The sequence below is a fragment of the Balaenoptera borealis genome (assembly GCF_965194805.1).
Source record: "Balaenoptera borealis genome assembly, chromosome: 9".
Taxonomy (NCBI): Eukaryota; Metazoa; Chordata; class Mammalia; order Artiodactyla; family Balaenopteridae; genus Balaenoptera; species Balaenoptera borealis.
In genome coordinates this window covers 3527963-3553833 of record NC_138873.1, presented here as the reverse complement: position 1 = coordinate 3553833, position 25871 = coordinate 3527963, and the positions used below count along the sequence as shown (strand labels likewise).

The following is a 25871-nucleotide window of genomic DNA, read 5'->3' as shown; positions in this document are numbered from 1 at the left end:
TGCAACACTCAACACATTTTCTGTTTTCCATTATGAAAAAGAATATGAAAGTTCTATGTGAAAATGTAATTTCAACATTTGAGACAACGTAATTTTAAGGAAAAGAGAGAAAGTGCCCAAGATGAAGTTCCAAGTAAACGATTTCAGTTATGTGCTTTTTCTTATTCATGGTATGTCCTAATAGTTAACACATCACTGACTAGTGTCTTAGTAACTGAAGTCTTCTCACATTGTGTGCTTTGGCAAATTCATGCTTTGTTAACTTAATATCCTGCTACATTATATACACTAGCATAGAAACAGTATGTTATATACCAAGTAGGGCAAGTGCTACTTAATCCACATTTTAGGTTGTATATAATAGGTTTGGGGGGCATAAATTAAATCCCACTAATTCTAAGTATGAAATATCTAACAGTTTTATTTGAATGAAAATTAAATCCCATCTCTAGAATCATGGAGAGGTGAAAAAATGTAACTATATTCTTTGTGTAAAAAAAGAAACCATTCTTGTAAACATTAAAGGCAGCTGACAGCACTAACATTTTCATTGTTAATTACTTGACATTTACAGGTACACATGAAAGACTGGGCAATGCTTTTTCCATGCCACTCACACAAGTTTAGTGCTAACCCTTGCCTTTAAACAGTCCGCAGGGGCCATGCTACAGAATTTCACTGAATATAAAGCAGATGTAATGAGACACATTCTTGTGATAAACGCTGGACCCTTAGTGACCCTTTAGCTTCCCTTGCACATTTCCAACATCTGCCAAATGAACATGAGCTTACTTAACCTTCATTAATTCAACCAGATGTAAAGGGTCAATATATGCGAGCTGTCTTGAAAATTACAACTGCTCTATGGTCACACGATATTAGTCCATTATAAATATTACCATAGTTTAAATAAAATGTCATGCGTTCTCTATTTTTTAAGCATTTTGCCTTCTGAGCACCAAGCAAACAGTAGGTGCTGAATAAAACACTAAATGATTGAAGAAAAACTAGCTTTTTGGATAGCACAGTCATCATTAAGAAACACGTGCAAGCAGTATGAAAGCTGACCATTTTAAAGGCAAATATAACTTTGTAATTTAAATAACCACCCCTTTATTCATTTGTTTAAAAATTTGAATTTTCATATAGGATCTTTCTGTAAGCAGAATATGCCTTTACACGATTTTCTGTCCCCATAATATAGATCATTTCCATACGAGGCTGGTTTATCGGTGTTTAAAAAAATAAATAAAATAAATATTTATTGAGTATTTATAATGTACAAAGTGTTGTGCAAATTATTTATTCCAGCACAGTTTTCCTTACTTCATTTTCTTTTACTATATTGACACAAAATGAAATAATTTGGATAGGTTTTTCTCATTTTCAACAAAATATTCTCCAAGACCTTCTAGCTATCACACTTTCTGTTCCTGGGTCCACACATGGTAATAGAAACACTCCTTAAAAATCTCCTGACAAAAATTTTCTTCCTCAAGACATTTTCAATGAAGGGATAATAATGAGCGGGGGGGGTGGGGGTGAGGGAAAAGAAAGGAGATGGTTCAGAGAACCACTACTTTAATCCGTGACAATATAAATGAAATAAAGATATTTAACTGGCTTTCTACATCTCAAAGAAGACTGGGCAATGCTTTTTCCATGCTACTCACACAAGTTTAGTGCTAACCCTTGCCTTTAAACAGTCTGCAGGGGCCATGCTACAGAATCTCACTGGATATAAAGCAGATGTAATGAGATACATTCTTGTGATAAACTCCTTGGAAGAGGAGGTAAAAAGGGTCTTACTGGACCGCAGCAGTAGAATTAAAGGTTCCTTTTAATGCCCTTGCACTGCAAACTGCTTGCACCCTTGTTTACTGCTGATGCATTCTGTGCTGCGGTCACTTCTATGACTTTCCCCACCACTAGACGGCGAGCCCCGAGTGGACGATTCATTCACATTCTCGGTGGCATCAACAGTCTCTAGCCCGGCACAGGGTCACTGTCAAAATCATCTCCTTATAAGGACAAGTTTTCCTTCCAGCATAACTGAGTATTGTTTCAGTTACACATTGCTATTCTTAATAATCATTTAACTCTTGAGTATATGTATTAAGAGGTTTAAAGTATTATTTGGTTAACTAATGTAGAAAACAGATTCGGGAGATGTGGGATGACATTCAAATATTTATAAAACTTTAAAAGTTAACTATCACTGTAACACTAAAACAGCATGCAATTCTTTTCATTTTCTAAGACCTACGCTCAATTTCATATCTCAGAGACATCATATATATTTTTAACTTTTCATTTTATATGGGAGTGTAGTTGATTAACAATGTTGGCAGCATATATGTTTGCATTATATTACTGTCCACCATTATACAGCAGGTTGCCTTAAGTACAACTCAGTCACACTTCTGAAAGTTTCAGACATCTCGAACTGTTTGGAAATGTGTAAGGTTTGTAACAGATGAAACATGGCATGTCACGCTTTGTTCTTACTATTAATGCCATGATCCTTTTGAAGAGAATATGCCTGTCTCTGATTTAGGTATATTTCTTTCTCTCTCTCTCTCTCCCTTTTTCCCTCCCTCTCAATCCACACATACATGCATACACATTCACACACACCCATGGACACTTTAAAAACAATTTTGTGTTTCAATACCAAAAACTCTCTTTTTAAAAATATCCACCTCTTTTTTATTATAAAAATTATGTAAGAAAATTATAGAAACTTTCATATGTAGAGTGAGGAAAATCAGCTCCAGGCAGCACACTATTAGCATAGGCCTAACAGCATAATATTTTAGTAATGGTCATTTTTGAACTTTAAATGTAGCATTTTTTTACACAAAAAAAAATTTCCAGAAAAATAGTATATATTTTGGTTTTTTTAATATAAAAGTTCTCCATATAGTTAGAATCGTATATAAATTTTAATTTCCACTATAAAAGCAACATTCATAGAAATGAGAAGTCATAAGTGGCCAAATATAAATTCATTTAAATCCAAAATTAAAATTATACCAGAATAACCAAATCCAATATATTAACATAGATTCAATTTGGGGGGAAATTTATTTGACTTCACATTCCTTTTGAGTCCACCTTTCTTTTTTCCATAAATATAACCACATCTTAAGTTTATGAGTGTAAATAAAATGTCTAATGTAAGTCAAGACTTCTTTTCCTACTGTGCACATACAAAAATTGTTTGAATAATTCATTTTGCAAAATATAATATATATCTATTTTTGAAATCTATAAAGAATATTTTTATAATCAATAATAATCATTAAATAAAATCAAGTCTAATATTGACTTCTGCATTTTTCAATGTGGTCATATCTAAATAAATTTTCAATTCTTTGCCAGGCATTTTTTTAGTTAAAGATCATCCTTTTGTATTTGTTTCCCCTCCTTCTAACTTATTTTAAGTTATCTTTTTAAACAGAATAAAATTCTTACAGAATTAAACTACTAATATTTTACTTTCTAGCATGTATTAAATACCTTTTTTGTCACTATAAAATAGAAAGTAATCCACACTCAATCTGAATGAGATCTTACCTTCTGGTTTGTTGTTTTTCCTCTTCAGCCATTTTTCTACAGTCTCTGCACTAACACTTTCAGATACAAATTCATCTAATACCTGGGGGTGAAGAGAAAGATATGCCTTCACTTTTTCATCTGTCAAACCTGTAAAAGAATTGAAAAGAATAAAATTAACCAATACGACATCTTCATTTACATCAAAGATATAGAAAAATGACATTTATGCCGATTGATTTAACATAGAAATATTTTTAAAAGATGTATATACATACAATGGACTATTATTCATCCATAAGAAGGAATGAAGTCTTGTTACAACATGGAGGAACCTTAAGAATGATATGGTAAATAAAATAAGCTAGACACAAAGGGCAAACATTATATGATTCCACTTATATGAAATATCTAGAACAGGTAAATTCATAGAGACAAAGTAGACTAGGGGCGTCCAGGGGCCGAGGGAGAGGAAAATGAGGAATTATTTGCTTAATGGGTACAGAGTTTCTGTTTTGGATAAAGACAAAGTTTTAGAAGTAGACAGGGGTGATGGTTGCACACATTGTGAGTATAATTAATGCCATTGGATTATATCCTTGATACGGTTAAAATGGCAAATTGTGTGTTATTTATATTTTACCACTATGAAAAAGTAGGGGAAAAAAAGTAGTTAGAACTTTAGCAATTTTAAACTATAGATATTACGTCATGTTATACAGCTGTTTTGCAACAGTAAATTTCAGTGTCATATTTGAACCGATGTTGTATTCCAGCGCTGTTCAGTTAAGCCTTGCAAAGTGCTTCCACTTTTTTGTAAGTAATTATCATAGATTTAAGACTTAAGGTAAGTGAAACTCTAGCAACAGTATCAAATGGGAGAATAAAGCACTGGTACATTTTAGGTGCTAAAAAACATGCTTAAGGAATAAGTTCTTATCTTTTACTGTTTACAACACAAATTCTCCTTTTCTCAGGGTCACTAAATCCAATGATAAAACTAATGTTCAGTTCAAAATACTCGACATTTTTTCATTGATATTCAATATATGTAGTCAGTTTCACTGAAATAATTTTCATAGTCTAATAACTGTTGAATATACACAGAATTTTCAAGCAAAGAACTTTTATATATCTTCACTTAAAAAGATATAAAATTACATGTTTTCAAATTGATGCTTCATGTTGGTATGCCATTTCACTAAACAACTCAAAATCACAAATAGGCTATCAATAACTATTACTCAGTGATTGTAATTATTTGTACTCTTGTACACTCTCTGTGAATTATTCAATAAATTACCATCCTTAGGGATGGTTAGGTGAAAAAGACAATGGAAAATTGTACTTTTAGATGCAGAAAAGAGAAAAAGCAAGTATATCTTTATGACTTCAGGGAATAGGCTGCATGTTTCTAGCACAGACAAGGCACAGAATTTATACATATTAAATAATTCTGCTGGGGACTAAAGTCACAACTGTATGATTCTACAACAGACTGGTATTATTGAGAAGGCAACTGATTTATTTCAATGAATTCGGTATTTAAAAAATCAATTTAAACTATATAGATATATAGATCCCTCATATATATATATAATATATATAATTATGTAGTTGTATTAGGTAAAAAAAAAAAAAAAAAAACAAGATCCAGCCCATGTTCACCCTGCAAAAGAGCCTCAGTGATGTAAAATTCAATTTGAAATTCTACAAGGTGCTAAAGATAAGAAACTCATTAAAGTAAGAGAGAGAGTTCTCTTGACAAAGCAAGTTAGGGTCCCCAGATACAAAAGGCACAGAATATAGAAGTAAGCTGACAGCTGATTTGACCTCAAGAAGACAAAGTAATTTTCATACATTCATTATGTCCATCATAGTGGTACATATTCAACGTTTGATTCCTTCTTAAAACTTCCTTCTATCACTTTTGTGGCACAATATGGTTCTTATCCTAACTTTCTATTTGCTCTTTACTTCTGCTTTCTCTACAATAATCTATGATGATGACAGCAAAATCTTATTATATTTTTAATCTCTAGTTTGGAAATTCTTCCATCACCTCAAGCTCCATCTTGCCTCAAAACTACATGAGTCATCTCCTTTCCACTTATTCCCAAAGTGATTTTAACTCTCAACTTTCTATTTGCCAAATTACATACCAGATAAAGGAACTGTATCTAAAATATACAAAGAATGCTTAAAACTCAACAAGAAAAAAACCCAATTAAAAATGAGTCAAAGAGCTGAACAGACACTTGGCAAAAGAAGATATAGATATGGCAAATAAGAATATGCAAAGATGATCATTTGTGAGTTGAAGTTAAACAAAAATGAGATTCCACTACATACCTATTAGAATGGTTAAAATCCAAAAATCCGACTATCAATTTTAGCAAGGATGAGGAGCAACAAAAATTCTCATTCAGTGCTGGTAAGAATGCAAAATGGCAGTCACTTTGGAAGACTGGCGGTCTCTTATAAAGCTAAATATAATCTTACCATATGATCCAGCAGTCACACTACCAAGTATTTACCCAACTGATTTACCCACACAAAACCTGCATGTGAATGTTTAGAGCAGCTTTACTCATAATCAACCAAAATTGGAAATACCTAAGATGTCCTGCAAAAGTGGTTACCAGGGGGGAAAGGGGGGAGGGATAAATTGAGAGATTGGGATTGACATATACACACTACTATATATAAAATAGATAACTAATAAGAACCTGCTGTATAGCACAGGGAACTCTACTCAATGCTCTGTAATGACCTATATGGGAAAAGAATCTAAAAAAGAGTGGATATATGTGTATGTATAACTGATTCACTTTGCTGTACAACAGAAACTAACACAACATTGTAAATCAACTACACCCCAATAAAATCTTTTAAATAAATAAAATTTTAAAAAATAAAAAAAGTTTAAAAAAGGCAAGCTGGATACATCAGTTGTGCCATAACCATATAATTAAATATTATTTAGCAACGAGGAGAAATGAGCTAGCAAGCCATGAAAAGCCATGGATTAGTCTTAAATGCATATTACCAAGTACAAAAAGCTAGTCTGAAAAGGCTGCATGCTGTATAATTCTAATTATGCAACATTCTGGAAAAGGCAAAATTATAGAAAAAGATAGTAAAAAGATCACTGGTTGCCAGGTGTTAGAGGCAAAGGGTGGAACCCTCATGAATGGCATTAGTGCATTATAAAAGTGAATCCGAAGAGATCCCAAGCCCCTTTCCACCATGTGAGAACACAGAAACTCTGTGATTCAGAAGAGGGTCCTCACTCAACCAAGCTGCACCATGGCCTTGGACTTCCCAGCGTCCAGAACTGTGAAAAATAGATTTCTGTTGTTTATAGGTCACCCAGTCTGTGGTATTTTGTTACAGCAGCCTGAATGGACTAAGACAACCCATGAGTTCATGCTGATATAAATAAATGACTGAACAAATAAATGAACAAACAGAGAAGAGTAGACAAATCTTCCATACAGAAGAATTCCAAATAATTTATGCAGATACTCTGCCCTCAAGAAGGCAGAGCGTAACTCCCCACTCCTTGACACTTATTTTGTATAAATTACTCAAAATATTTTTTAAAGATCAATTGAGTCATAAATGAGCTGTGATGTCTAAGTAAACTTCTAAAGAAATTAATCAAATCCTGGATTTAAGTATGTAGAAGAGAATGGGATGGAAAATAGACCATTTTGGTTGTAAACTCCTTTTAGAGTTCCAAATGTTATTACATAGCTTTATATCTCAAATGTTTCAAATGACCTAATTATAATTTTTCTCCCCAAGTTACCATTCACATTTCATGAAAATAACTACCGCCTTCAACATGAGAATGGCAGGGGGAGTCATTATGTCTTGGTGATTAAAAGTGATAAAAAGCAAAAGTTAGTTTCCTCATTTCACCTATTCACCTGGGCCTGAGCCTGGACAAAGCACCTAAACTCTCTCAGCCTGGCTTCTTATCTGTATGGGAATGGGATTTGAATAGGAATGAGAACAATAATATCTATCTCACAGTGTCATAATAATTCAATGAGCTAATCCATATACAGCATTTTTGCTGAGTACATTTACTAGCATTGATAGTACCAAAAAGTCATTTTTCACCTGTATGAAAGCCAATTCTAGGATTGTCCACAGAATCAAATCACAGGTTTGTAACTTCTCATTTCTTTAGCATTAAAACTCCAAACTTTCTAAAATGTCCATTTTTGTTTTATCGTTTAAAGTATGCTCAACTTTCTTAGCCAACAAAAGCACTTATTTCTAATATTTTATCCATTTTTACTTCCTATTAACATGCAATTTTGCAAAGGACCTTTGGGCCAACACAGGACCAACCCAGAATATAAGACACTGAAATAATTATCCACACTCCTGGAAAATGGCAGATGTACGGATGATGAAATCATTCTTCTTTTGTTTTTGTCTGACTTTGGTTTAATGTTTCCATAGCTTCCCATGGCCGGTACATTTTGTTTATGTCAATAAAAGACTTGGTTAGTGTTTCTTTGAAACAAACCCAATGAGAGTAACAGGATCAGACCACAGCTGTCATTAGCACACACTAGCATCCAGTGATTAAAAATTTGCCACCAATAATCCACACAATGAATCACACAGATAGATACTAATGTCTATTCCAAGGTAACATGAACATTTGAACCAATATATTTAAAAATACTTCATTTCCACTAATAAACTACATTCTCTCATCTATGCAATCTTTTGTCTGCATACAGATTATAAGATGCTATTATCACATATAAAGACAAATTGATAATCATTTTTAAAACCATCAAATATCCAAGTGTTTGAGTTTCTAATGCTCAATATATTTTTTTAATTGGGGTATAGTTGCTTTACAATGTTGTGTTAGTTTCTGCTGCATAACGAAGTGAATCAGGTGTATGTATACATACATCCCCTCCCTCTTGTAGGTCCCTCTCACCCCTCCCCCCCATCCCACCCATCTAGGTCACCACAGAGCATCGAGCTGAGCTCCCTGTGCTATACAGCAGGTTCCCGCTAGCTATCTGTTTTATACATGGCAGTGCACATATGTCAATCCCAATCTCCCAGTTCATCCCACCCTCTCTCCCCCGCCCCATATCCACACATCCATTCTCTATGCCTGCCTCTCTATTCCTGCCCTGCAAATAGGTTCACCTGTACCATTTTTCTAGATATTTTTTGACCAGGTTGTTTGCATAACCTCGACCCAGGTAGGTCTACATGCTGCAGTTATAGTTGTTCGGTATTTTCATAGGTTTCTTTATCCTATAGATTCCCCCTCCATCTTTTTTGTTTTCCCCACATATTTATTACTGGAGAAAACAGAACTTTGGTTCTATGGTTTTCTAGAGTTTGGATTTTTCTGACTGCATCCCTGTTGTGCTGTTCAGCATGTTCATCTTTCCTCTGCATTTCCTGAAAACTGAAATTAGATCTAGAGACCTCAACAGATTGAGGTTCAACATCGAGGTGAGTAGTCAATTTTTATAAGCGGCATTGTATTCTCCTGCCAAAAGGTTCACACCATCTGGCTGTCTCTCTTTGTGACATTAGCAGCATTGATGATCTATGAGCTATTGATTCATTATGCCTTGAAAATGGTGGTTTCCTAATTCTATAATGCCTTTTTCATGTACTAGCTGAAATAATACAAAGAGAAACTTCACCTCATCTAGTATTTGGTTAGTTCATTGAGATAAGACAGGATAAATGCTTAATTTGTTCCCCTTTATTTACCAGTTTTCACAATGAGTTGGTTCAGTAGCATTCTCCTGTAGGTGAGGAACTAAAAATATTACTACTATGAACCCATAGATTTGAACAAATTTGATCTGTTTCTTCCGTTGTAATTATTTTCCTTGCTGGTACTCAAACTGTCCCATCTTTTGGTCAGTGGAAGGAGCCTCTTCAAGCTGGTTCCCAAGTCACTGTGACAAGAATCTAGTAGTTCTTGACGGCTTCCTTACAATCTGCGAGGATAGGGTGTTTCAGGTTCAGCTTGTACATTTTCTGCCCCAGATCTGGATGCAGACAATTTTCCTTAGGATCTCTGGTTCCTTTCAGTGGGCAGTGGTATTTCAGTTCCAGGAATGACAGACTAGATTACATAACTACTCATTTGTTTTTTTTTTCTCCTTTAGTATACATCTCACTAGAAATGTACAAATTACTATATTTTAAAGTCACTTGGAATATTCTTCTCTCTGATTTTGTCACCAACTGGATACACATTTAGGTTCACTTCAGATATACCTGTAAATCTGTCTTTATAACAAATTATTATTCTAAAAGTGGGTATCTACATGCTGAAGAACATTTTATTTCTGAAATCTTACTATCTTAATATTCATAAAAAATTAGAAAATCACTTTCAAATCAGAGGCTAAAGAACTATTGTTTTTCTCACTCAGAGGGATACTTTTAAATTAATTATAAGTACTAAAGGATCTATTGTTAGAAATAAGAAAAAGCACAATTTTTCAAGTATTAATTCTGCTGTCTTAATTTGTGGAGAAAAATCCCAATACATGTCTGTATTCTTTTTTTAAAAAGCAGTCAAAAACATATGGCAGGAGCCCAGCACCCTCCCACTGCCCACCCCTGTTCCTGAGCTGTGGTTCCTGAGCCCCATTCCACAGTGCCTTTATGTTACCCTAACTCAGGTCTTCTCAATCTTAAAACAATTCTTTCCTCTCAAATTAGGGGTCTTATCATCAAGTCTTCTCCTGCCCCATTATCTCACTGTAGCTAATCTCAGCTAGATTAGAAGAAACCGTATACTTAAAAATTCTAAAGTATACATTACTAATAGTACTTTCTCTGATTCATCACAATAATTGTCTCAATTTCTAATTTCCCTATGTTTACTCCAGGTGTGAAGAATAAGTAAATAATTTTCAGCTTCTTAAAGTCTTAATTCAACCGTAAAATAGCATTTGATTAAAAATAAACAACCAAAAAAAACAAAACAAAACCTCTCATGCTATTAAATATTGTACTATATTAGCTCAATTGTCAAAGAATAACCTGAACTATGAGGGGGTTGAAATGCATGTCACGTGAGGAGTCAGGGAATGACTACAAATGTTTAGTTGGGAGAACACAAGATTCCTGGTGGACACTATTACTGCTTAATCTGAATGCCGTTAAGTAAAAAAGGTTAAGAAATTTGGACTGGCTTTTCTTTTCTGTTTTTTTTTTTTTTCCATGTATGAACCCAGGGGACAAAACTAGAATTAACATTTTAGGAAACCAAATTGTACTTCAATATCAGGCAGAAATTTTTAGGGAATAAAAGCTTCTGTAACTGGATCTGGAGGCTCAGGAGAGGGGAATCCAGTGGACCCCACCTCACCGTCTGAGGTGTCATCATGTTCTCAAACTACCCAGGAGAGAGGCGTATATAAAAATTTACTGCAGAAATAATTCTCATTAGCTTCAAAAGACAATTCCAAAATACATGTCTTAAAGAGTAAATTTTCTAAATGTACAGTAATCATTTTAGTGCCTTAATAACAAAATCTGTCGAGTTAAAACAAGATATCTCATGTCATACTAAGCAGTGGCGGACAATCATGGTGCTCAATGGCAACGCTTTGCGAAGTTGTCTGTGCGTGTGTGTGTGTGTGTGTCCACACAAGTTGCAGGTAATCATTCTCCTGGGTTGCATGTGTATGCTTCTAAGCATGACCTTCTGTATTTATCCAAAAGCAAGTGCAGGTTAGCAGTGGAACAAGCTTAAAATCAGTTAAGTTTGCCTTTAGAATCCCCAACACTCAAACTTTGTACACCTTCTCCCTACTGGGTATTGATCTCGCTTCACCTCTGCTCCAACCACTTTATCTCCTTCCCTCACAAAAGGATAAACCAGCTAAGAGCCTTCGTTAATCACTGCTGGCCTCACTTCAACGCTCTCTCTGTATATGATTCTATGCTACAACGGTGACATGTATTAGTTCACTGAAGCCCCAGAGCATCATGTATCTGGCACATAGTAAATGATCAATAAATATTGGCTGAAAAATAAATCCTAATCCTCAAAGTATAAAAAAGGAAAATGAGCACAGAGAAGTAATTAAATTAGTTTTTCTTCACCACAAAAGCAATAATTAAGGTTGGAACAAAGCTACAAGCCCAAGAGCTTACCTCTTAAAGGCAAATTGCCTCTTGTTTTTGACACTTTCCCCATCTGAGCTTATCATACTTTAATGGGATTGCTACTGATCAGTGCTACCTCCCAATCTGGAGTTATATTACACATTTTACTTCAAATTATAAACTGAGAAATCTGACTGCTAAACCTCAGACTTTGATAAGAAGGCAGGAAGAAATCTTTGGAGCAGAAACCACCTGGAACCACAGGCTAGCCCTGAAAATAAGTCTAATTTGAGATCCTACTTTCCCCCATGCTTCCTCTGTTTCCTCAAATGCGCCAAGCCCTTCCCCATCCGTGGTCTCTGCTGATGTCTGCCCACTCTTCTAAGCGAGACATCTCACCAATTTCAAAGCAACTTCCTCAGAGGCAACTTCTCTGACCACACACTCTACATTCACTGCCCTGTTCCGTGATTCTCTCATACTCCAAATCACTCACCCCAAGCTGAAGTCCCTATTTATTTATTGTTCTCTTATTAAACGTCAGCCTCTCCTGGTAGACTGTAAGCTCCATGAGGACAGCTGATCTGTCTCATTCTCCACTGTCCACGGAGCACAGTCCCTGGGTCCGTGCAGAAGAGACTTGACGGCGGGCCTGAGACTGTTCTGAGAGGCTGCTTGCAAGGCTGGCACCCGGGAACGTGGCCCTGAGAGTGTTTCCAGTGGCCGCTGGGCCTAGCCTGCTTGTGCAAACAGTATGATTTATGCCAAACACCTGCTCTCCTTCTGGGGGTCTGCAATTCTGGACGGTGACGGGCAGAGTGTGCCTGTGCGACGAGCCCCCAGCAGGAACTCTGGGTACTGAGCCTCTAATGAGTTTCCCGAGTAGACAGCACGTCATACGTGTTGTCACAGTCGTTGCTGGAAGAATTATCCGAGTCCTGTGTGGCTCCCCTGGGAGAGGATTCTTGAAAGCTCGTGCCCGATCCCCCCCACGCCTTCACCCTGTGTACCGTTCCCCTTTGCTGATTTGGCACTTTTGCTGTAAGAAATCTTAACCATAAGCATGACTATGTGTTCTGGAGTCCTCCTAGCAAATCACCAAACTCAGAAGTAGTCTTGGCAATCTCCAACACAGGGACCATCATCAATTAGTGAATTAATCCATGAGTCACCATTTTTCTTACGTGATTTCACAGATGTGCAGATGTGCTGCTGCAAACTGTGCCCAGCCCTGCAAGATCACAGATGCACCCAGGTCGGAAAGCAAGTGTCCAAGCAATGGACCCCACCTCTCAGTAGACCACAGCTCCCACTCAAGTTCCCAATCCTTCCTGAGACCAGATGAGATTTGTTTCTTTCTTTTACACTACTTTCACGTTTCTTTTTCCATCCAAACGGTTTGAATGACTATATTAAGTTTTCTGAAAAACAAGAATTTCTTTACTTCTTGAATATGCTTTTCTAATTCTGACACCCTTCAATCCACCTATAATATAGCTCCAATTCTGGAAACAGATCCCTGTGTACACTATAATATGAAATCTTTACGTCAAAGTTCTACTCCACAATGCACTGGTGTACATGAGTTTATAAACATAAGGATTTATATAGCAGTTCCTTCTTGCCATTTATCAAATAAAGGAAGGGATTAATGGGCTCTAAAGGTAATTTCCATTTTGGCTTCTTTATTTAGAAAGGCAAAGTCCTTTATATGCAATGAATAGAGGTTAAAATGTGAGAGCTGTAAATGGTTTTCAATATCATTAAACTAGCTCCAAAGTTATAATAAAAACGAATAGATGAGATGCTTTTTTGGATTTCTGTCAAACCCCATAGCCAGTGATATCATTCTTTTTTAACCAAGGAGGAAAAACAAGGAGCAAAGTAAAAGCAAATGCCATGTCATTTTTCACAGAAATAAAAGAAAACTCTAAAATTCATGGGACCCACTCCCAATGAGCCAAAGCAATCCTGAGAAAGAAAAGCAAAGCTGGAGACACCACTATCCCTGATTTCAAACTTTATTACAAAGTTATACTAATCAAAACAGTATGGTACTGACATAAAAACAGATTCACGGACCAATGGGACAGAACTGACAGCCCAGATATAAATCTTCAAATATACAGTCAACTAATATTTGACAAGGGAGTCTAGAAGACTCAGTGGGGAAGAGACAGTCTCTTCAATAAACAGGGTTGGGAAAACTGGATGACCACACACAGAAGAATGAAAGTGGACCCCTAACTTACACCACCCACAAAAATTAACTCAAAATGCATTAAAGACTTAAACATAAGACCTGAAACCATAAAACATCTAGAAGAACACATAGGGAAAAGCTTCTTGACATTGATGTTGACAAAGTTGTTCTGGATATGATACCAAAAGCACAAGCAATAAAGGCAAAAATAAAATAGTGGGACTACATCCAACTGAAAAGCTTCTGCACAGCAGAAACAATCAGCAAAACAAAAAGGCAACCCACAGAATTGGAGAAAATATTTGCAAACTCTCTGATAAATGGTTAATATCCAAAATATATAAGAAACTCATACAACTCAATAGCAAAAACAAATCCAATTAAAAAATGAGCAAAGGACTGGAATAGACATTTTTCCAAGGGAAACATACAAATGGTCAGTAGATGAGTACATAAAAAGGTACTAAATATCACTAATCATCAGGGAAATGAAAATGAAAACTACAGTGAAGTATCACCTCACACCTGTTAGTATAGCTATCATCAAAATGACAAGAGATGAAAAGTGTTAGCGAAAAGGGAACACTTGTGCACTGTTGGTGGGAATGTAAATTGGTGCAGCCATTATGGAAAACAGTGTGAAGTTTCCTCAAAAAATTAAAAATAGAACTAACATATGATCCAGCAGCCCTACTTCTGGGTATACATCTGAAGGAAATAAATGCTATCTTGAAGAGAGCTATCTGTACCACCATCTTCTTTGCAGCACTATTCATAATAGCCAAGTCATGGAAACGACCTTAAGTGTCCATCAACAGACGAATGGATAGAGAAGATGTGATACACACACACACACACACAAAGAGAGAGAGAGAGAGAGGAATATTATTCAGCCATAAAAAGGAAAGAAATCCTGCCTTTTGTGATAACATGGATGGACCTTGAAGGCATTATGCTAAGTTAAGTAAGACAGAGAAAGACAAATACTCTATGATTTCATTTGTATGTGGAATCTAAAAAAGCCAAACTCAAAGAGAGAGTATTGGTGGTTGCTAAGAGCTCACAGGTCGGGGATATGGGAGATATTGGTCAACGGGGTACAAACTTCCAACTATGAGTTAGTGAATAAATTCTGGGGATCTAATATACAGTGTTGTGACTGTAATTAACAATACTGTATTATATACTTAAAAGTTGTTGAGAGTAGATCTTAAAAGTTATCCCCCCCCCCCCACACACACACAAAGGAAATTATGTGAGGGGATGGAAGTGTTAACTAACCTTATCGTGGTAATCATTTCTCAATAAATACGCATCTGAAATCATCACATTGTATACCTTACAGATACATATAAGTCAATAATACCTCAATAAAGCTAAAAAAAGATTTAAATGCCTTGTAATCATTATTCTTGCCTTCTATCTATCTATCTATATAACCTAAATAATTCCTTCCTACCCAAGTACCTTCTTACTGAAAGAAGATTTGCCTATGCCCTAAAAAGGAGTCAATTAATGAACCTTAATTGAACTTGCTGCTGGGATTTTGACCCACCTAATTGATTGCTCATTCCAAGTGAATTAACAGCCTGAAGGGTGCCTTGGCTGCAAAGACATCGTTTTCATTGTTTGTAATTTGCATTTATCAGAAGGCAAATCCCACACTGCTGTATTTCTAAACCAAAATGAAATTATGTGTTTTCCCTTGGCTGAGGATATCGATGAAAGTTTCTTTAACTGAGAAAGCCAAATAAAAACTTAAGTTGCTCAAAGTGATAAGACATAGAGGAAAACAATGATTTTGGAGTAGAACCACAAGGAAAGCTTAGGACGCCAACCTTTACCCTTCTCCTGACTCAGAAAACAACACCAGCAAAGAGAAGCCTACAACAGAGGCAGCCGTTCAGGCACACGCCTTGCAGCACAAAGGGTTGAAGACTCTCACCCGTTTAACTCAAGTTCACCTGTAAATGTACAGTAACCTGTGGGAGACAGCATCCCTTGGTCCTCCAGGTTCTGAGTCACCAGATGTACGCTCAAGCACAGGCTCATGTTCCTTAAGCAAGCCACTTAAACTGCTAAGCCTTGTTGGCCTCACAAACAAAAGATGAGGCCAATAATAGTACCTACTCCACAAGGACACAGTACATGCAAAGATCTGAACACATAATAAGTGATTAATGAATAATTATCCACCTTCATCAAAACAGTGGGCACCTTTATGTCAAGAAATATTATGAGATTTAAGATTTTTATAGATATCTAATCATGCTACTGTTTAAATGTAATTTGACTTGACAAAACCTTTATTTACCTATATTTAAAGACCATTTTATCTAGGTGTGTTTCAGAATAGTAACACATTTTATACATACCCATGAGTGCTTAAACTGAGAACTATCAAATCCATAAATTGTCTAGCTAACCCCCGTATTAACCAGAATGTGTATTTGAACACTCAACTCAAAGGGACCAAGGCAGGTCTAATTCGAGAGCTTCCAGGAAGGCAGGACCACACAGGGATGGATGCCAAAGCCTGGGTTAAGCCAATTAGATACTGGAGAGAGCCAGAGGGGTATGGACGCCATGGGCAAGTCTATAAGCACAGCTCACGGCGTGCGGAGGGGGTGAAGTCAGCTGAAGACAAATCTGTAAGCGAACTCTGAGGGACCTCAAAAAGGAGTAGAAAGAGGAGTAGTCAGACACATAACCACGCTGCAAGGCTGGTAAAGTACATTAACTGAACACAGAGTTTGGCTGACATGATTAGTTCTAAACACGGAGATTCATTTATTCACTCAATAAGTGTTCACTGAGAGCCTATTATGAGCCAGCATATCTATGTGGTTGATATACGATAAACAAACAATATCCTTACCCTTATAAAGTTTTAAAATTCTCTTTAATCCTGGGTAAGGCCAGCCAACACGAACTAGTGACAAATTAAAAAGACAATGAAGCAGTAGGATACATCAAAGGTGACTCCACCTTTTCTAGCTTAGGTAACGGACAGTCATAGGAAATACAGGAGTTAGTGAAAGATGCATGGAAAAGAAAATGGCTTTGGTTTGAGATCTGCTGAAATGCAGTTGCCTATCAGATTACCTATATGGTGATTTCCAGTAAGCAGTAGGAAATATAAATCTGCAGCTCAGAAGAAGGAAGTAGAAGCTAAGAGATGTACACTTTGGAAGTCATTCACATTGATGACAGATTTACAAGTGAACTAGATTTCTCAGCAATACTGCACTGTCTCACACATAGCAAAAGTAAATGCTCATTCCCATCCTTACACTATTTTCTAAATCATGGAGGGACATTGTATTATACACTGTCTCATTAGAAAGATTAAGTCACTCTAGAAAAACACAAAACACGTATGTATAGGTTTTTGTCAGTTGGATTGCACAGTAAATACTTTGATCAATCCCTCTTTATTCAAATCACCAAGATTCAAAATCACAGACATATTCACTTACAGAAAACCCTTTTGTGACAGGCATAATTCTAAGATGCCCGTAAGATTTTCCTCTGGTGTACACACCCTGCATAATTTGCAGGACTGAAAATGATGGATTTTACTCTCATGATTAGGTTATGTTACATCATAGATTGGCCTTAAAACAGGAAGATTATCCAGTTGGGTCTGACCTAATCACACGAACCCTTGAAGAACAAATAATTTTCTCTGCTGGTGGCAGAAAGGGAACTTCAAGATTCAAGCACAAGAAAGATTCAGAGCTCCACTGCCACCTTGAAGATGGAGGGCCATGCATCAAGGAATGCGGTCAAACTCTGGGGGCCCAGCAAGGAAAGAGGGGGCCTTGGTCCTACTGCCACAAGGAACTGCCTTCTGCCAATGACGAGATCGAGTTTAGGAAGCTGAACTTTCCCCAGAGCCTCCAGATGAGAACTAAGTAAGGTGAACACCTTAATTTTAGCCTTGTGATACCCTAAGCAAAAAAAAAAAGTCACACAACACCAGACTGTTGGTCCACAGAACTGTGAGCTAATAAATGGGCATTGTTTTAAATCACTAAATTTGTGGCATTTGTTATGCAAAAATAGTAAATACTCCATTGAAAGTTAGATTATTTTTAACATTAATCCACTTAAAAGTAAAAAGGAATATAATACACTTCCCAAACTATGTGACCCGTATACAGTTTAACAAAAAGTATAACTGCCAACTGTTGTTAAAGTTGTAAAAATTTTTTGTTTAACGGAAGTTCAGACTCGGAAAAGTAAATCTCTACTTTCCCAAGCTCACGTTAGCACTGAAAGACACTGACAGTTCTGAGGAATATGTACATGATTCTGAGGGAACACACCAACGGTGGTGGAACATTCCTGACAGGTTATAGTTTGTGAAAACTAGCATTCATTTAACTAGCTACTGTAACACTCCCAGCAGACCGTAACAAGCACCCAATCCAGGATGCCCTGAAAAGCCCATGCAGAAGACCCTATCAGGTATTCAGTTACATGACAGCACAATTAGGAAAACACATTCCAAAAGCAACAGCATAAAGGAGATGTATAAGTCAGCTTGGGCTGTCATAACAAAATATCACAGACTGGGCAGCTTAAATACAGGTTTATTTTCTCACAGTTCTAGAGACTGGGGAGCCCAAGGTCAAGGTTCCATCAGGGTTTGGTTTCTGGAGAGGCCTCCCTTTTGGCCGCCCTCCCATGGTGGAGAGAGAACACTAGTTCTCTGGTATCTCCTCTTATAGGGACACTAATCCCATGCGATTAGGGGCCCACTCTTATAACCTCATTTAACCTGAATTATGTCCTTACTGTAAATACAGTCCCAGTAAAGATTAGGGCTTCAACATGTGAATTTTGGGGAAACATAATTCAGTCCACAGCAGCAGAGATTCCCAATCCAAGTATCTTAAATTAGTTCAATTTGTGGTATAATATTATTCAAAAAGGTTTCTTAAATTTTCTTGAATTTTAAAATAACCATGAATGCAAAAAGTGGGAAAATATCATAAATTTAAGTTTGAAAGGGGGTTAAATACCTGAGTGAGGATAAGTGGTTAAAAGGTGTTAATATCAAAGGCTCAATTAGCAGACACAGTGGGTGCATAAGGAATAGCCCACTGGAGGATTCCCCTCTGAAAGGTTAAACAGTCAGCAACATCACTGAGAATAAATTTCTTTAAAAAGCATACGGTTCCACTGGTGAATTATCTAAAATATTTAAGAAGAAAATAATACCAATCCCACACAAAGCCAAGAGGGAAGATTTCCCAACTCCTGTTATGAGGCATTTTACCCTGATACCAAACATAAATATGCCTCATGAATGTAGAGCAAAGATCCTTAATAAAATATTAGCAAATTAGGGCTTCCCTGATGGCACAGTGGTTAAGAATCCGCCTGCCAATGCAGGAGACACGGATTCGAGCCCTGGTCCGGGAAGATCCCACATGCCGCGGAGCAACTAAGCCCGTGTGCCACAACTACTGATCCTGCGCTCTAGAGCCCACGAGCCACAACTACCGAGCCCGCGTGCCACAACTACTGAAGCCCGCACGCCTAGAGCCCGTGCTCCGCTACAAGGGAAGCCACAGCAATGAGGAGCCCACGCACCGCAATGAAGAGTAGCCCCCGCTCACCGCAACTAGAGAAAGCCTGCATGCAGCAACGAAGACCCAACGCAGCCAAAATAAATAATTAAAAAAATAAATAAATTTAAAAATACATATATTAGCAAATTAAACCCAACAATATATATAAAGGAATATGCACCAAAATCAAGAGGGTCTTATCCTAGGAATGTAAGGCTTGTATAACATCCAAAAATAAATTAACATAACATAGCAAGTTAATAATCATAACAATAAAGTTATGATACAAAAATCATACAATCACCTAATTCAATGCAGGTAAAGTTACATGACAAAATCCAACATCCACTCATGATATAGAAACAGAGGAGATTTCCTCAACCAGATAAAAGGCGTCTATAAAAAACCTATAACAAAACCCATAGTTCATAGGTAAAAAACTGAATGCTTTCCTAAGACAAGGAACAAGGCAAAGATGTCTGCTCTCACCACTTCTAGTCAACATTGTACTGAAGGCTCTAGTCAGTATACTAACGCAAGAAAAAAAATGTAATAACTCAAGAAAAAAAGTAAAAGCATACAGACTAGAAGGGAAGAGGGAAAGCTGTCTTTATTCACAAACAACACACATAACCTTGTAGGTAGAAAATCCTAAAGTATCTACAAGAAACTACTAGAACAAATAAGCATATTTAGCAGGGTCACAGGATACAAATAAATATCTAAAAATCAATTATTTTTCTAAACACTAGTAGGAAATAATTGAAAAAGGAACTAAAACAATAGCATCATAAAGAATAAAACATGTAGAAACAACTTTAACAAAATAAATTTAAGATCAATACATTGAAAACTAGAAACACAGCAAATACGAATTAAAGAACACTTAAATAGAGAGATATACTATATACACTGATTACAAGACTCGGTATCATTAAGGTATTTATTCTCTCCAAACTGATCTACAGCTTTTTATAAGAAATTGCTATGGATTCAAAAGACCTAGAATAACCAGAACAATCTTGAAAATGAAAAAAAGAAAGAAAAGACTTATATACCTGAGCTTGACACTGACTATAAAGTTACAGTAGTATGTCTTAAAAACAAATTAATAATACACTCATGTTACAACATTCTACCTAAAATTGTTTAATCCACATATTTCCAAAATAAGACTTTTCTAAAACCTTCTTCTTAACAGTTTCCATCATCTCTGTAAATGAAAACTCCATTCTCTGACTTGCTCAGGCCAAAATCTCTCTAGTCAGCCTTAACTCCCCTCTCTGTCACTAAGTCCAGTGGGCTCTAAATCTAGAATCCAACCACTCAATACCTTTACTCTTGCTGTCCAGGTTCTAGCCACAACCTCACTCACCTACGCATTTCAGTAGTTTCCTAAATCCTAAATGGTTTCCCTGCTACTACCCTTGCCTTCCTTCTTTCTATTCTGTACACAGCAACAAAGCAATGCTGTGAAAATTCTGATATAAGTCAGATCACGTCACTTGGCTCAAATAGCTTCCCGTATCTTCAAAATAATAGTCCCTCCCCCAAATGACCCCCTTGACCCCTCACTTCTCTATTTTCCCTCTTGTTCACTTCACTCCAGGAACTTGGTCAGAGGTACCAAGAACGCTGCCTCAGGGCATTTGCACGTTGGTGTCCTTGCCTGGGAAGCTCTTTTTTTTTTTCCTTTTTAAACATCTTTATTGGAGTATAATTGCTTTTAAATGGTGTGTTAGTTTCTGCTGTATAACAAACTGAATCAGCTATACATATACATATACATATATCCCCATATCTCCTCCCCCTTGCGTCTCCCTCCCACCCTCCCTATCCCACCCCTCTAGGTGGTCACAAAGCACAGAGCTGATCTCCCTGTGCTATGCAGCTGCTTCCCACTAGCTATCTATATTTTACATTTGGTAGTGTATATATGTCCATGTCACTCTCTCACTTCATCCCAGCTTACCCTTCCCCCTCCCTGTGTCCTCAAGTCCATTCTCTACGTCTGCGTCTTTATTCCCGTCCTGCCCCTAGGTTCTTCAGAACCATTTTTATCTTTCTTTCTTTTTTTTTTTTTTTTAGATTCTATATATATATGTGTTAGCATACGGTATTTGTCTTTCTCTTTCTGACTTACTTCACACTGTATGACAGACTCTAGGTCTATCCACCTGACTACAGATAACTCAACTTCATTTCTTTTTATGGCTGAGTAATATTCCATTGTATATATGTGCCACAGCTTCTTTATCCATTCATCTGTCGATGGACACTTAGGTGGCTTCCATGTCCTGGCTATAGTAAATACAGCTGCAATGAACATTGTGGTACATGATTCTCTTTGAATTATGGTTTTCTCAGGGTATATGCCCAGGAGTGGGATTGCTGGCTCATATGGTAGTTCTATTTTTAGTTTTTTAAGGAACTTCCATACTGTTCTCCATAGTGGCTGTATCAATGTACATTCCCACCAACAGTGCAAGAGGGTTCCCTTTTCTCCACACCCTCTCCAGCATTTATTGTTTGTAGATTTTTTGATGATGGCCATTCTGACTGGTGTGAGGTGATACCTCACTGTAGTTTTGACTTGCATTTCTCTAATGATTAGTGATGTTGAGCATCCTTTCATGTATTTGTTGGCAATATATATATCTTCTTTGGAGAAATGTCTATTTAGGTCTTCTGCCCATTCTTGGATTGGGTTGTTTGTTTTTTTGACATTGAGCTGCATGACCTGCTTGTAAATTTGGAGATTAATCCTTTGTCCGTTGATTTGTTTGCAACTACTTTCTCCCATTCTAAGGGTTGTCTTTTCGTCTTGTTTATGGTTTCCTTTGCTGTGCAAAAGCTTTTAAGTTTCATTAGGTCCCATTTGTTTATTTGTGTTTTTATTTCCATTTCTCTAGGAGGTGGGTCAAAAAGGATCTTGCTGTGATGGATGCCATACAGTGTTCTTCTTATGTTTTCCTCTAAGAGTTTTATAGTGTCTGGCCTTACATTTAGGTCTTTAATCCATTTTGAGTTTATTTTTGTGTATGGTGTTAGGGAGTGTCCTAATTTCATTCTTTTACATGTAGCTGTCCAGTTTTCCCAGCACCAGTTATTGAAGAGGCTGTCTTTTCTCCATTGTATATTCTTGCCTCCTTTATCAAAGATAAGGTGACCATATGTGCATGGGTTAAACTCTGGGCTTTCTATCCTGTTCCATTGATCTATTTTTCTGTTTTTGTGCCAGTACCATACTGTCTTGATTACAGTAGCTTTGTAGTATAGTCTGAAGTCCGGGAGCCTGATTCCTCCAGCTCCATTTTGCTTTCTCAAGATTGCTTTGGCTATTCAGGGACTTTTGTGTTTCCATACAGATTGTGAAATTTTTTGTTCTAACTCTGTGAAAAATACCATTGGTAGTTTGATAGGGATTGCAATGAATCTGTAGATTGCTTTGGGTAGTAGAGTCATTTTCACAATGTTGAGTCTTCCAATCCAAGAACATGGTATATCTCTCCATCTGTTTATATCATCCTTAATTTCTTTCATCAGTGTCTTATAGTTTTCTGCATACAGGTCTTTTGTCTCCTTAGGTAGGTTTATTCCCAGGTATTTTATTCTTCTTGTTGCAGTGGTAAATGGGATTGTTTCCTTAATTTCTCTTTCAGATTTTTCATCATTAGTGTATAGGAATGCAAGAGATTTCTGTGCATTAATTTTGTATCCTGCTACTTTACCAAATTCATTGATTAGCTCTAGTAGTTTTCTGGTAGCATCTTTAGGACTCTCTATGTACAGTATCATGTCATCTGCAAACAGTGACAGCTTTACTTCTTCTTTCCCGATTTGAATTCCTTTTATTTCCTTTTCTTCTCTGATTGCTGTGGCTAAAACTTCCAAAACTATGTTGAATAATAGTGGTGAGAGTGGACAACCTTGTCTTGTTCCTGATCTTGGAGGAAATGGTTTCAGTTTTTCACCATTGAGAATGATGTTGGATGTGGGTTTGTCATATATGGCCTTTATTATGTTGAGGTAGGTTCCCTCTATGCCTACTTTCTGGAGGGTTTTTATCATAAATGGGTGTTGAATTTTGTCAAAAGCTTTTTCTGCATCTATTGAGATGATCATATGGTTTTTCTCCTTCAATTTGTTAATATGGTGTATCACATTGATTGATTTGTGTATATTGAAGAATCCTTGCATTCCTGGGATAAACCCCACTTGATGACGGTATATGATCCTTTTAACGTGCTGTTGGATCCTGTTTGCTAGTATTTTGTTCAGTATTTTTGCATCTTTGTTCATCAGTGATATTGGCCTGTAGTTTTCTTTCTCTGTGACATCTTTGTCTGGTTTTGGTATCAGGGCAAGGGTGGCCTCGTAGAATGAGTTTGGGAGTGTTCCTCCCTCTGCTATATTTTGGAAGAGTTTGAGAAGGATAGGTGTTAGCTCTTCTCTAAATGTTTGATAGAATTTGCCTGTGAGGCCATCTGGTCCTGGGCTTTTGTTTGTTGGGAGATTTTTAATCACAGTCTCAATTTCAGTGCTTGTGATTGGTCTGTTTATATTTTCTGTTTCTTCCTGGTTCAGTCTCAGATGGTGGTGCTTTTCTAAGAATGTGTCCATTTCTTCCCGGTTGTCCATTTTATTGGCATATAGTTGCTTGTAGTCATCTCTCATGATCCTTTGTATTTCTGCAGGGTCAGTTGTTACTTCTCCTTTTTCATTTCCAATTCTTTTGATTTGAGTCTTCTCCCCTTTTTTCTTGATGAGTCTGGCTAATGGTTTACCAATTTTATTTTCTCAATGAACCACCTTTTAGTCTGATATGAGAATTGCTACTCCAGCTTTCTTTTGATTTCCATTTGCATGAAATATCTTTTTTCATCCCCTCACTTTCAGTCTGTATGTGTCCCTAGGTCTGAAGTGGGTCTCTTGCAGACAGCATATATAAGGGTCTAGTTTTCGTATCCATTCAGCCAGTCTATGTCTTTTGTTTGGAGCATTTAATCCATTTACATTTAAGGTAGTTATCGGTATGTGTGTTCCTATTAACATTTTCTTAATTGTTTTGGGTTTGTGATTGTAGGTCTTTTCCTTCTCTTGTGTTTCCTGCCTAGAGAAGTTCCTTTAGCATTTGTTGTAGAGCTGGTTTGGTGGTGTTGAATCCTCTTAGCTTTTGCTTGTCTGTAAAGGTTTTAATTTCTCCGTCAAATCTGAATGGGATTCTTGCTGGGTAGAGTAATCTTTGTTGTAGGTTTTTCCCTTTCATCACTTTAAATACGTCCTGCCATTCCCTTCTGGCTTGCAGAGTTTCTCCTGAAAGATCAGCTGTTAACCTTATGGGGATTCCCTTGTGTGTTATTTGTTGTTTTCCTCTCGATGCTTTTAATATTTTTTCTTTGTATTTAGTTTTTCATAGTTTGATTAATATGTGTCTTGGTGTGTTTCTCTTTGGATTTATCCTGTATGGGACTCTCTGCGCTTCCTGGACTTGACTATTTCCTTTCTCATATTAGGGAAGTTTTCAACTATAATCTCTTCAAATATTTTCTCAGTCCCTTTCTTTTTCTCTTCTTCTTCTGGGACCCCTATAACTTGAATGCTGGTGCCTTTAATGCTGTCCCAGAGGTCTCTGAGACTGTCCTCAATTCTTTTCATTCTTTTTTCTTTATTCTGCTCTGCGGTACCTATTTCCACTATTTTATCTTCCAGGTCACTTATCCGTTCTTCTGCCTCAGTTATTCTGCTATTGATTCCTTCTAGAGAATATCTAATTTCATTTATTGTGTTGTTCATCATTATTTGTTTGTTCTTTAGTTCTTCTGGGTCCTTGTTAAACATTTCTTGTATTTTCTCCTTTCTCTTTCCAAGATTTTGGATCATCTTTCCTATCATTACTCTGAATTCTTTTTCAGGTAGACTGCCTATTTCCTCTTCATTTGTTTGGTCTGGTGGGTTTTTACCTTGCTCCTTCATCTGCAGTGTGTTTCTCTGTCTTCTCATTTTGCTTTCCTTACTGTGTTTGGGGGTCTCCTTTTCACAGTCTGCAGGTTCATAGTTCCCATTGTTTTTGGTGTCTGCCCCTGTGGCTAAGGTTGGTTCAGTGTGTTGTGTAGGCTTCCTGGTGGAGGGGACTGGTGCCTGTGTTCTGGTGGATGAGGCTGGATCTTGTCTTTCTTGTGGGCAGGACCATGTCCAGGGGTGTGTTTTGGGGTGTCTGTGACCTTATTATGATTTTAGGCAGTCTCTCTGCTAACGGGTGGGGTTGTGTTCCTGTCTTGCTAGTTGTTTGGCATGGTGTGTCCAGCACTGTAGCTTGCTGGTCGTTGGTTGGAGCTGTGTCTTAGCGTTGAGATGGAGATGTCTAGGAGAGCTTTCACCATTTGATATTA

General features: G+C 36.9%; 1 protein-coding gene across 1 annotated transcript in view; it reads right to left on the bottom strand.

The window, feature by feature from the left end:
- The window catches only part of PDE10A (phosphodiesterase 10A), a 299172-nt gene that overhangs the window by 172920 nt on the left and 100381 nt on the right, over positions 1–25871 (bottom strand). The window contains 1 exon segment of the mRNA XM_082404536.1: positions 3580–3708. Within this exon segment, the coding sequence (XP_082260662.1) occupies positions 3580–3708 (129 nt within the window).